The sequence below is a fragment of the Solea senegalensis genome, linkage group LG20 (assembly GCF_019176455.1).
Source record: "Solea senegalensis isolate Sse05_10M linkage group LG20, IFAPA_SoseM_1, whole genome shotgun sequence".
NCBI lineage: Eukaryota > Metazoa > Chordata > Actinopteri > Pleuronectiformes > Soleidae > Solea > Solea senegalensis.
The window spans coordinates 15,129,148-15,142,407 of NC_058039.1; the positions used below are offsets into that span (position 1 = coordinate 15,129,148).

The following is a 13,260-nucleotide window of genomic DNA, read 5'->3' on the forward strand; positions in this document are numbered from 1 at the left end:
GTTTCCCCAAATATTAATCAGCTTTTCTTTTCTTTTCTTTTTTTGGACAAAACAACTAATCCATAAACTAATCAACAGATTAATTGTAAATGAAGATCATCATTAGCTGCAGCTCTAGCTACATTATCGTTATATTCTTTTTTCCTACACTGGATAAAAACACATTCATGAAACTAGAAGCCGGACTATATGGAGAAGGTAATTGGGACATTGCTTACAGCTAAACTGCATTTTTAATGCACTGGCCAGATTGCTTATCTTCATTAGTCAGTTGCCTTTATGGATTTTAATACTGTTAATGCTTTGCCAAAAAAAAAGAAAAAGGAAAAAAAGAAAAATAGTTTCCACTCATCAGTGTCGAGCCCACTGAGTCATTCCTGGCTGCTTTACTCCAGTCTGCCACTTTTTCACCACTCTGTGGATGAATGGACTCCAGCCAGTGACTCTCCAGCGGGCGCTCAACTTCTCTCACTCAGTGAATTTCACGCTGACAGCTTAAAAGGAGCGTTTTTGGGTGGTTTTTGTTTGTTTGTGTGGTTGTATGAGGTATTGACACATCATCAACACTGACTTGACCCTCACGCTCACGCTCACTGATAACACGGCACAGAAGGACAAACAGATTTGAGTCAATGTTAAAATCGACACCTGCTTAAATCTACGACATGTTAGGAATATGTTAAGAAGTGTTTTCTTGTCGTTAGACAGCCAGGCTGTGAACCACCAGATTCCATAGAGGAAATCTGTGATTTTGCATCACAGCACACAGGAGTTGTTGATCCACTGCTGCCTCCATCAGTAAGTTCAATGTCTTTTTGGTGTTTGAAATCCTTCTTTCACATTTATCTAAGTGACACAGACTTAGCAGCAGCTCCTGTGCCCACAAAAGCTTTAATGGACTTTGGTACGGTGGTTTAAAAAAGGCGGCGTGTTCAGCAAAGTCAGCGTCGATCGTGTGTCGATACCTCATGCAACCGCTCTTCAAAAAACAAAACAAAAAAAAAACACAATGATCCTTGTGCTGCTGATCCACCACACTCTCCCTCACCTGCAGTTGCATTTCCGTGCTGCTGCCAAACGCCACGGCCAATGAGGGAAAAATTGGCTTCCACTCACTGAAGTGTGGTCCCCATCCAGGACAATGGGACATCACTGCCAAGTGAGCGATTCTTTATTCACCCCAGCGAGTGGTAATGAGATTGGCTGGCAGCGGTGCCACATGCAGTAAGTTATAATATGACAGGCTGCCATGATTAGGTATTCATACTTAACTAAGTTGTGATGCGATTGGATGCCGGCTCTAAGATGCACTGTGACTGGCTGCCAGCAGCTCTGCACTCAAAAAGGTCTAATGCCATTGAATCTCGTGAGTCGCATTTACCCCTAAAAACACAGATTGTATGCCTTATAGTGATTTGGGAAATTTGGGCCTAAACCCATTTCTCATTTTTTTTAGGGGTAAGTGTTCAAAGTCCCTTAAAAAATGTGATACGTCACATATTTTTGTCCCAAAAAACATGGATTATGTCCCGATCATGACCTTTATGTTGTGTCTTCAACAACCTGGGACACTAGTGGACCAGTTTGTGGTTTGCACAAGAGACTGTAAACATGTTTTGTTGTGGTAACCATAACTACACAACATGCAAACAAAACATTATACAGGTAACATTAGTCTCCTTCGATATTATTATCTTTGTTGAAGGGATTGTTCACCCTTCACACATCATCCCACACTCCAAAAATCCAAATTTTTTCTCTCATTGGGAACTTAATTTACAAAAGTGACATTGTGGCCTATGAGAGAAGATCAAGTTAAAGGTAGAAGCTCCTTTTCTCATCGACTTCCACTCAAACACGAGCGGTGTCACCCCCTGGTGGTTAGCTGCTACTGTCTAGGCTTCAACTTTCTGGAAGGCTGTACATCCATCTTTATATTCAGTCCATATCAATTCAACCGCAATAAAGTTTTCACACTTGAAGGAGGTGGAGAAGTTGATCAAAAGTAGAAGTAAATAATTGCAACAGAAATAGTTTAGAAGTCATGTGACTGGAAGGTCCCTCCCACTTCAGGCTCAGTGGACGATTCGTACAAGAGGCTTCAATGAAGTAAATATGACTTCACTAAGGATTTAAAGCAGCAATGTAAACAGCTATATTGGCACTCTATATTTATGTCATCGAGTTGTGCCTTGGAGAGACACACACACACACACACACACACATACACATACACAGTAGGTGCCACCTACTGTTTATCCAGCTGAACTAACTGCCAATGTTCTCAATACAGAGAAATTGAGGCAGACACACATAAATGTGTATTTTATTTTATTTTTTTTTTTAACCAAAAAAATTGCGATATGGAAAGAAATGACTTATGCTATGACTGTGCAGAGTGGCAGAAATTGGAGTGAGCCTTGATTGGCTGAGTGCATTTCTACCAATGGCCAAGAATGTGTCCCAGAGAGTTTGGCACCAACTGCAACTCCACACAAAAGGTGAGTCAGTGTGCCTTTTTTTCCAGCAGGTATTTCCCAGACTGCTCCTGTTCTGTGCCAGCGACTGCAGCAGCAGCAGCAGTTAAGGAGGCTTAGCCCACATCCATCTGCAAACCCACCACAGTATGTTCTCTGCAAGATGGCCAACTTCTGCCTCTCTCGTGTGCCTGCTTCTCTGTGAGCGAAGCCTCCACTGGTGGCTTTTGTATTGTTGTGTGAAGGTTTTTCACGGAGAAAAACAAGGGAGGGAAATATTACTGGCCCAGCTGGGAGAACACATGAAAGGAATTGTGAAGCATTTTCTTTCCATGAACCATTCTGGCTGCGGCAAATGGAGTACTGTAATGAATTTAATTTAATTACGGCTGCCTTACTGAACAGCATCTCCGCGGTGACTTACAGCAGAGACCATGTGCACCACTTTAGTGTTGCAGATAAAAATCAAGTAAACCCACAATCGAAGGCAGCAACAAATTAAACACACACGAAGACTTTGTTTCCTTTTTCTTTCAGAAGCCCAGCTGTCAATCAATTCCTCCTTTCACTCTGTTGGGACAGATTATAGTAAATGTTCTGGAATTATATACAATTTGTGCACCATGAAGAAAATCCATATGATAAAAACAGGAGAAAAACATCAGGTACGTTGCTATGCACCACGGGGAATATGAATCACAGTAAAGGCTGTGTTTTATAGTTCAAAGTGTATCATCTCAATTTGTCCCTTGAGCCCTTGAGATGGTAAACGTATCCACGCCTTGTCTTACACATATCGGTGCTGTGGGGTCATAAACTGGAAGAGCAGCGCTTCCAACGGAAAACAAAGAAGAAGTCAGGAGAAGCGCTGTTGTTCACAATCGAGGGCGAAGCCTCCTCCCTCGGTGTTCGTTAAGTATGAGAGAAAGACACCAGGTGCCGGATTCCTTTGTGAGCGGAGTGCAAACGGGAGGACACGTGGGTGGATGAATAACACCAGCTGTCACCGATTACAAACAGGATGTGTTTCCCCACCGCTGACGGCAACTGAACATTCACTCACTTTCACAAATCACGCCGCCGAGATGGAGCAGATTTCACGAAGTGGCCACCGCGGCCGGCTAAGTGACAGCAGCGGGCGAGTCTGCCGACGAGCGGGAGATAAACCGCACGTGAGAAGCAGCGAGCAATTTACCAAATAAAAGATATGAATACATCGGCGTGTGAATCCGCCATACAATCGGTTAGCTCTCAGCATGATGGTTGCTAGTTCTCAAGTTACCGCCAACAAAATCATGCAGTCGTTAACTGGACACTGTAAATTGACCATAGGTGGCAGCTTGTCCAGGGTGTGACCCCCGCCATTCGCCCTATGTCAGCTGGGATTGGCACCAGCAGCCCCGCGACCCTAAAGCAGTAGACAATTGATGGATGGATGTCAATCAATCACTTTAACGGAGCAGCCATGTCGTTAGCTGCTTCAAACTCTCGTGAAAAAGAGTCTCACGGTCAACACTTGCTTTGCTCTCGAGCAACTCACACAAGGCTTGAAAAACCCCCAATGAATAACCTTTATCTTACTGGACGACATCGGGGTTGGAATCACAGGGTTCCAACCCACGATACCAATGATATCACGATACAACGACTCTGTGATATATCAATATGTTGCAAGAAAATCATATAACGATGCGTCACGATATATAGAGTGCATAAAGTCTATGTATTGAACGTGGATGGAGCATCTCTTAACGTAGCTTTCTCCACCATTATCCCGCTGTAAACTCCCTCTTCTTCAACCAGGAGACATGAAATAGCGACGTTCGGCGAGTGAAACTAGCAGAGACTGTGTACTTTAAATATTGATATCTGCACGAGGAAGGACAACGTTATCTTCTTTAGGGATGTCCCGATACAACTTTTTCACTTCCGATACGATACCGATATTGCAGCCTCTAGTATTGACCGATACTGATATTGATCTGATACGATATCAGCACGAATCATACATACTTTAATGACTTGGAATGTTAGAATAGGCTTGATCAATTGATATTACTTAAACAGAGAACAATAGTCAGCAACAGTAGGTATGAGAAAAACTGACCCATTTATTATTAACCAATGGGTTACATCAATTTTAACCTTCAACATAAGAATATTGGATTTGTAGCCATGTTAATTTCATAGTCTACGGTTAATTTCACACCACTAATGTTTTTGTTTAGAAAATGCATCGATTCTGCTCCAGCTTCACCTTTCACCCACAACACTGCGGCAGAAAGGACAACAAACAGCCGCCATTGTGGAACACAACGACAGAGGATGCCGGTGCACTCGGAGAAGCTGGAACTTTGTGTTAACTTTGTATTCCAGTGTGATGTTGAATACCTCAACTTCATTATCAGTCCAAAAAAAAAAAACTACTCTCCTTTCTCCCCGGTGCGCCGTTGTTGTTTGCCGACGGAAATAAGTGACAAGTGACATCGTGACTGCTGATCAGAGCCGGCGCCGATAAAAGCCCCCGTCTATAGCAGAGGCTGAATGCAGACAGAACCCACATGTTAGCAGGTATTGGTGGAATTCTGGACCAGTGGAGAAGGGACTTTACTTAATTGACTAGACAGCCAAATTAACACAATTGTACATTAACAGCAGCAACTCAGGTGAGACTAATTTGCGCTGTAAACAAGAGCACTTTGTGCCGATGTGGACCTGGATAACAGTTCCATCTCCATCCATAATTACCCACTGATTGGGTGCCGTGTTGCCCATGTTTAAATTTGGCAAAGTGCAAAAACATGTTGACTGAACCCATCGGAGGAAAAGGGGCTGGAATAACAACTTTCAGTTTATCTTAAATTGCCGGCTGCCTGCTGATTACATCGGCTCAACACATTGAAATGAATAGCACATCTAAAAGGCTGATACTTAACATGAATGCGAAACCCTCAATTCCCCCGTCTGCCTTGTTTTCCATTCAGCATCTAACAGGACACACCCCGAGAGTTCTCTTCAAGTGTTTTAAATTACTTCTTCTTCTTCTTAGACGCCGAGTCCGGTGGGAATCTCTTTTATAGAAAGCAGTGATAAGCAGATGGCCAGGGAGACACTTGTCAAGGCTGATGCAGTACAACAGCTTCCGAGAGTCTCGTTTGGGCCTCGCTGTGCTTTGCTGAACACTGGAAAAACGCCGCTGACTGATTGGTGAGGTAATATGGAAAAGTTCCCGGCTACATCTGAAACACGCAGCCTTCCGTCAGGATTATGTAACGGTGCGTGGGAGCACAGCAGCTCTGTACTCACCGAGCATGACGAGGGTGGTCGTGCCTTGCTCGTTCCCGGACGGATAGGTGGCGTACTCGCAGGTGTAGCGGCCGGCGTCGGACATTTTCAGGTTCGAAATCCGGATGGACGGATTCTCCAGGCTGTTGTGCAGGAAGACAACTCGGTCTTTGAAAGCCGAGTTGGGGAAACTCTGCCCGTAGTGTGGGTGGTACACGGCAATGTTGTCCCGGATGCCATCAGAAGGTTCCCATATCCAAGACACCTGGGGGGAAAAAAGCAGGAGTTACACAAAGTCTGAGGTGCAAATGCAGTTCTCATTCCATATGTCTCTCGTAATTACCAAGTTACAGCTTGGTGAGTGTGTGGGACATGAGGGAGAATTAATTTCAACATTATTATATGGCAATAACCAATTTAGATTGCCAAATGTTTTCATGTGAAGGTTGTAGCCTGCAGTAATTCTCATTAATGAGCTATTACTTTGACTTAAGTTTGGAAATGACTGTCCTTATTACGACCCATTACCAAATTACATTAGAAATGAGATTGTGTTGCCATAAAATGTCCTCCATAATAAAAAAATGATATATATATTACATGCTATAACCATGCTGTTACTGGGCTGTAACATAAAATGATAACATCCAGATAACAAAGTGCACCTTGGGACAGAACCTGAGAGGAAATTGACCAGATCCGACCAGGTACTCAGACTGTTTTATTTCTGGTTACAGCAAATGATAAAAGTTATTGTAAGCAACTACAAGCACTTAGAATTCAACTACTGTAGCTTAATTTGAGTTGTTCATTTGAAGGAGAACATTCACCGTGAAGGCATCCAGTGTGCTGTTCACTGGGTCAATCATTACTTGTTAGTTCATATTTTTACACGGTACAACTCTATTTTTTAAATGTTTCTTTTGTGTCTTCAATAACAGCATTCAAATTCACCATATTCAGTGCTATGGTTCACTAAAAGACCTTAAAATCACCCCGTGTGCCATTTCTAGATGTTTTTCCAACCCCACCCCAACCCATCAGGTCCCATCAGGTCCCATCAGGTCCCGATGGGCCTGGGTCAAGTGTCCGCACTCTACCACATTCTGTCAGCAGCCCATTTACGGGTGATCTTCTAATGAAGGAGACACATGAAGCAGCCAGAAGGATCTGAATCAGGATGTGAAGCCTGTGGTAACTTCACTTTGAGGTGAAAATGTCAAACTCAATCAAAAGCTGTCTGAATATGGAGCCAGGAATCCATTACAGGACAGAATTTAAATGAAATGAAAGATATCTCAGACTTGTAAACACTCTTTCAAGGATCCCCTTGCTATTTCACAGGCACTTTTCCTTTTAATGTGAAAGATATTGATATATTTTTATGAGAGTGCACCTCGAGGGACAACACTGTGATGTTACAGCAAATAGATTTCTTTTCTTTTTTTTTGTCTCTTTCCAGTTTTCAGAGTGACAGCGCGGGAAGGAAAGAGAACGCAGATCATCGTCAGATATTTAATAAACATCTATCACATTTGTGACATCTGGAGTAAAAAAAACAACAACAAACAAACAGTGAATGGGTTGAAAGTTGCAGAGAGGACAAACTGAGACGTCAGCACAAACGAGAGGATCAGACTCCCCCGCTCGCTGGAAATTGGAGGGAAAATATTGGAGGACAATTTAGCCTGTCTGCAATTTCAGTTTTCTTTTTTTATGCGAACAAATTGCCTATTGATTTCATCCACAACTCCGAGAGGGACAAATCTCACCAGGATCAAATTAAAGCAGCAATCAGCTCCTAGCGTTTTTGGGTTTTTTTAACTTTAGTTTAGTTGGAGGATGATCGTTCATCACAGCAGTGGAAGTGGTTTCAGACATGTTGCCATCAGGGCTCCGATAAGATAAATTGACTTGTTTTGCGTTTTGTGAAAAAATTGAATATTATGTGTGAGAAAAGAAGAACTGATTATGACGGAGGGGGAAGAAAACATCTACAAACAAAGGAAGTTGAACTTTGAAGATAATTGTCAATTGTGATACTTGGCTTAAAGTATGAGACGGTTCACACGGCATTACTTTGATCGATAGAGGAACAACAGTCTGGGGTGGTTTGTTTTTGAAATCCCAGGTTTTTCTGCTCACAAACAAAGTGCACATAGCAACAGGTGTATGGAAACGACTTGTGCTCACATTAAAGGTCACAGTTGGGACGGCTAATTGGCACAATTTAAATCTATAATTGTGTAAAAGGTGTATAATCGCTTAGGGTTAGAAGAAGAGGTTGCCTTGAAGCAACAACCGTGTTGCAGCCTGTAAAGAAGGACGGTATCTTTTATGGCGCAAGGGCCACCGTAGTTCTCTGATCATCTCAAAATCATCTCTATTAAATTACCATTAGATGTCATTCATTCTTACACAATGGACCTTTAAGTGAGAAAGAGCCAGTTTAGAATTTAATGAGACCAGTGGTTCTCGAACTTTTTATACCAAGCATCACCTGAGACAAATATTGATCTCTTGAAGTAACACTAAAATACAGTGTTGTAAAAAAGCCGTGCAAAGTCAGCGACAGACCTTTCTCAGGAGGCATATTTATTTATTCCCAATCAAATTTCTTCAGCAGTAGAACATTATTCCTCATTTTCCTCCAAGTACCACCAGGAGAAGCTCGCGTACCACTGGTGGTCCACGCACCACAGTTTGAGAACCATGGCATTACACTAAACTGTCCGCGTCTTTGAGCCTACAGTGCCGTGACGATCCATTTAAAGCTTCAACTTTTGGCTCCAACGTGTCATTGTGACGTTAAAACCGATAGCACGGTGTCATGGCATGGATAACGAGACAAGTTTTTTTTTTTACCATATCTGACACAGGGAAGACAACAACATTCACATGATGTGCTCATTATGTCACGACGCAGCAGGACCTCCCAGCCACAGACAGACAGACAGACACAAATACTGTCCGTTACCCCTTTAACAAGGTCAAATTTGTCCCTTTTTTTTTTGCTCTGCACAAAACTCCAGGGGACATTGACCTTCGTGACCTCACTGTATTCTCCCCATCAAACCATTAGCCACCATAACTCCTCACTAGACTCGACTTGTTTACCAATTCATTATTCAGCAACAATATCAGCAACGAGGAATGTTGTAGCTTCATTTCACACGTTCCGTCCTCTCAGGTGTTGTTTCCAACATTTCTCCCGTGCAGTGAAATGTGGAAGCTTTTTTTTCCTTTTTGTTTCCATTTGTTTCTTTTTTCAGACAAATTGAAAAATGCCCATAAACACAACAGGAAACCCACCCATTGTCAATTTTACATCCCGAGCTATTATGCCCTCAAGGCTACTGGAAAAAAAAAGCAATATTGTCTTTCATCAGCCAACCTGTGTGAGTTTGGTTCGGCCTCCCCCGTCGATGAATTGGCAGCGTAGGTCGACCGACTCTGTGGGATACGCCTCCAGCTCCTCCTCCACTCGTACTTTCTGGGCCCTGATACCTGTGGGAAGACGAAAAAGGAAAGAAGAAAAAAAAAAACAGGAGGTGAGAAAGGATTATGCAACTGTCAACAACAAAAAAAACAAAACATATTTTGTTTGTTTGAGCTGAAAAAAACAAGGAGAATGATCTGGCAAATATGGAACATCAGATGTATTTCATAATGAATCTGGAGTTATTTAAATGACTTCTGATCAAACCTCGTCGTCTTCAATTTTGATTTATTTCTGAACGAGGTTAAAAAAAAAAAAAAACACAACAGAAACTGAGCGAGAAACAAGAGACGAGCTCATTACGGAGGAAGACAAACAATCTGAATCATGAGCCTCTGGTAACGAGCCTCAGGAAGAGTCTCAGCTGACAGACAGCGCCGGCACTTTATTAAAAAAGTAAGGAAAGAAGAAGGAACTTGCAGCTTTGAAGGTCAAGCGTATGAGATTCACACGTTTATTGGCAGATGATGAACGTTTGTGTATCATCACTGTAAAATAAAGGTTATCCGGTTTTTGTTGCCTCCACACAACCACGGGCCTTGCTTTGCGGAGGCCGCCAACTTGCGCCACCATGTCGCCATGAGTGTCTCCGCCCACATGAACCAGATGGATCAAGACGAAGAAGAAGAAGAAGACAGAAGAGGAAGATGTGATGTGCATCTATTCAGGTGTGCACTTGGGGAAAGTCCTGTATTTGTTGCAATCTGCCATCTCGCCATGAGATGTCACTAACGCTTACACACTGGCCCTTTAACCAAGCCCTCAGGAACGTGAGAACTAGAAGGAGAGACACACACCACATGACTCGCAATCATTCCTCAAGGCGTTGAACTCAATCTGTCTGGCAGCCTGTACATAAAATCATATGAGGCCCAGGATGACTTTTCTTTCCTAACGAGTCCTCGATTGTTCATGCCTCTGAATCAACATCTTCTCCTCCTCCCTCCTCCCTCCTCCTCCTCCTCCTCGCTCGCTGCCCTCTCAGCAGCCTCTTCGCCTGGAAAGATAAAAATTCGAGCCTCACACACTCTCGCGCCACAAGAGACGAGGATAAGCACTCGCTAACCGCTAGCTAGCCCCGGGTGGTTCCAGTGCAGCAAGCCTCTTACTGTGTGAGGGGGTTGATTAGGACAATATGTTACATGTCACAGCACGGAGGTGAGCGGGCTGGCTGGGATTTAGCCGGCAAATCAGCACAGTCTGACAAAGTGTGTGTGCTTGTATGCATTACCTCTTCAGGACCTTTTTAAAACACTGACCTTGTCAGGACCAGTAGTCTTCATGGAGACCCAAATCTGGTCCTCAAGAGGCCGAACCTCATTTCTGAGGAACTGGATTTGAATTTTGGTGAGTTATGGATGCAAAACCAGTGTGAGTGTACATAGGACAATTGTCGCGCAAATTTATCTTTGTGAGGACATTTGGCTGGTCCACTCAACTTTAACAGACTTTTTGGGGATTAAGACCTGGTTTTAGGGTTCAGTTGTGATGGTTAAGGTTAGGGTAAGGGGCTATGAGTGTCCACACAGAGATGAAAAACCAGTGTGTGTGTGTGTATATATGTCTTACGTAGGCTGTGTGGACCAATTGTCCAGCAAACCTATCTTTGTGACGACATTTCGACCTTGTGAGGACAATTGTGGATCCACACAACTTCAATAGGCTTTTTGAGGATGAAGACCTGGTTTTAGGGTTCAGTTAAGGGTTAGGTGTTCAGTTGTGATGGTTAAGGTTAGGGTAAGGGGCTATGAGTGTCCACACAGAGATGAAAAACCAGTGTGTGTGTGTGTATATGTCTTACATAGGCTGTGTGGACCAATTGTCCAGCAAACCTATCTTTGTGAGGACATTTCGACCTCATGAGGACATTTGGCTGGTCCACACAACTTCAACAGGCTTTTTGAGGATTAAGACCTGGTTTTAAGGGTTGCTTAAGGGTTAGGCATTTAATTGTAATGGTTAAGGTTAAGGGAAGGGGCTAAGGGGAATATATTATGTCTATGAGTGTCCACACAAATGACGCAAGACCAGCATGTGTGTGTGTGAATCGGACCATCTCATTGTAATGTGACTGCACATGAGCCCGGTCAGTGAACCACAGTGTCTGCCCTCAGGGAGACGATGGCCTATCAGAGCACTTAAAGCCTCCTCACTGTAAGTCAAACATGTCGAACACATGAAGGCAAACCACTGCTGTTGTTTTTTGCCTCCAAAAACAACAACAGCAACAACAACTCCTGAATCAACAACATAAGCAGCTCTGAAGCGAGAGTTCACGACGCATCGCATTCTCCTTCACCCTCTCCTTTATTTTCACCTCGTGTTAAGCACAAACACACAGTTTAATCCCCTTTAATTAAAAGCGTCAACTCTCAACTCGCAGTGTTCATGAGCAAACCAAACATGGCAGACGGCTTCAACAGAACCACACACACAAAGAAAGAAAAAAGAAAACCATCTCTTTTGTAGAAATGTATCGCACTCACCTAAACAATAACCTTGGCTCTGTTTTTCTTAATTAACAAGATAATACTTATCGTGGTTTATGGAAACAAACATGTCCAACTTATTCGGCTTAATCCGGTTGTACTTTGTTTTTGGGGTTTGAGACACTTTGAGTAACTCACTTTATTTGTGAATATATGAATAGAAAAAAAAACAGGAGGGTTTTAAGAAAAACAAAGCTACAGATATTTTTTTAAGACAATGTATTTCTGTTAATTCAAGAAAACAGCAAACCTGACCTCATTCATTCTTCTCTGAATGCAACAGGCTTTTGCTCTTTTGTGGAAAATGGAAGACGGGTTCTCAAGTCACACCATGACATTGTGCAATCAGTTTCAACATCATCATAACGACACATTTAAAGTTGCATACCAGTGGTACGCAAGCTTCCTCTGGTGGTACATGGAGGGAAATACTGTTCTACTGCACAGACCCGGGTGAAGATTTATACAAAGTTAAAATACTCAGTCAGAAAAAACTAAAGGCGGCAGAGCAGCGGCAGCAGGAGGAGGAGGAGGAGGAAATAAAGTGGAAATTTAGACAATAAAAGGAGGAGAATGGAGGTGAGTGGGGCTGTTTGAAAATAGCCACCAGAAGAAGTGATAAAGCACTGAGGGAGCAGAGAGCATGAGATCCCATCGCAAATGATTCATTTCCTCAGAATATGACTAAAAGCTCAGCGGAGACTCAGCTGAGTGTCTCAGAGAGAGACGAGACGAGAGGAGGAGAATGGAGACACTTTCTCTTCCTGCACTTCATACACTTTACTCTCCACTTGTGGGTGGGTTTTTTTTTCATAAGGCCAAACATCTGAACTAATACTGCGCCGATAACGAATGTGATCATACCGGTGGATTTTCTTTTTTTCTGTATCACTGTATTGTTGTAGTAATTTGGAGGAAACTGCATAAATAACACGTCCCAACAAAACAACTGATTGTCAGTCTTACGTATGACCTCAGACCAACAATTGGCGAACTTACAATACCATATAACAATAATACCAAAAACAACAATGATTTAACCTATGTTTCACACCTTTGATTATAAGGCAAATGTATCCACCAACAAAACGACTAATAACTCCGACACTGATGTCGTCGTGAAAAATATTACACACCGATTCTTTTGTCCTGACCAATTTGCCAGTCAAGCTCTGTTCATGAAAACTGGCAGAAACGTACTGTAAGTGCACGACTGGAAATAAAGCAGTTTCCACTTTAGTGGAACCGTCGGACATTGGAGTAATTCAAGTTCATTCCAACTAAAGTTGATGCGCTGAATTAAAGTGTTTAAATAACCTCTTAACTTTGGGTGTTGTACATTTTCTCGTATCGGTGTACACACAAAATTGTTGGTACCCTTCGGTTAATGAAAGATAAACTCACAATGGTCAGAGAAATAACTTGAATCTGACAAAAGTAATAATAAATAAAAACTCTATGAAATGTAACCAATGAAAGTCAGACATTGCGTTTCAAACATGCTTCAACG

The 13,260-nt window shown here is 42.6% G+C and overlaps 1 protein-coding gene across 3 annotated transcripts in view; it reads right to left on the bottom strand.

Moving 5' to 3' along the window:
• The window catches only part of pvrl2l (PVR cell adhesion molecule related 2 like), a 316,943-nt gene that overhangs the window by 180,013 nt on the left and 123,670 nt on the right, over positions 1–13,260 (bottom strand). For all 3 annotated transcript variants that reach the window (XM_044052905.1, XM_044052904.1, XM_044052903.1), the window contains exons 2-3: positions 9,157–9,269; positions 5,784–6,027 (exon numbers count right to left, since the gene is read on the bottom strand). In XM_044052905.1, the coding sequence (XP_043908840.1) occupies positions 5,784–6,027; positions 9,157–9,269 (357 nt within the window). The remainder of the gene's footprint in view (positions 1–5,783; positions 6,028–9,156; positions 9,270–13,260) is intronic.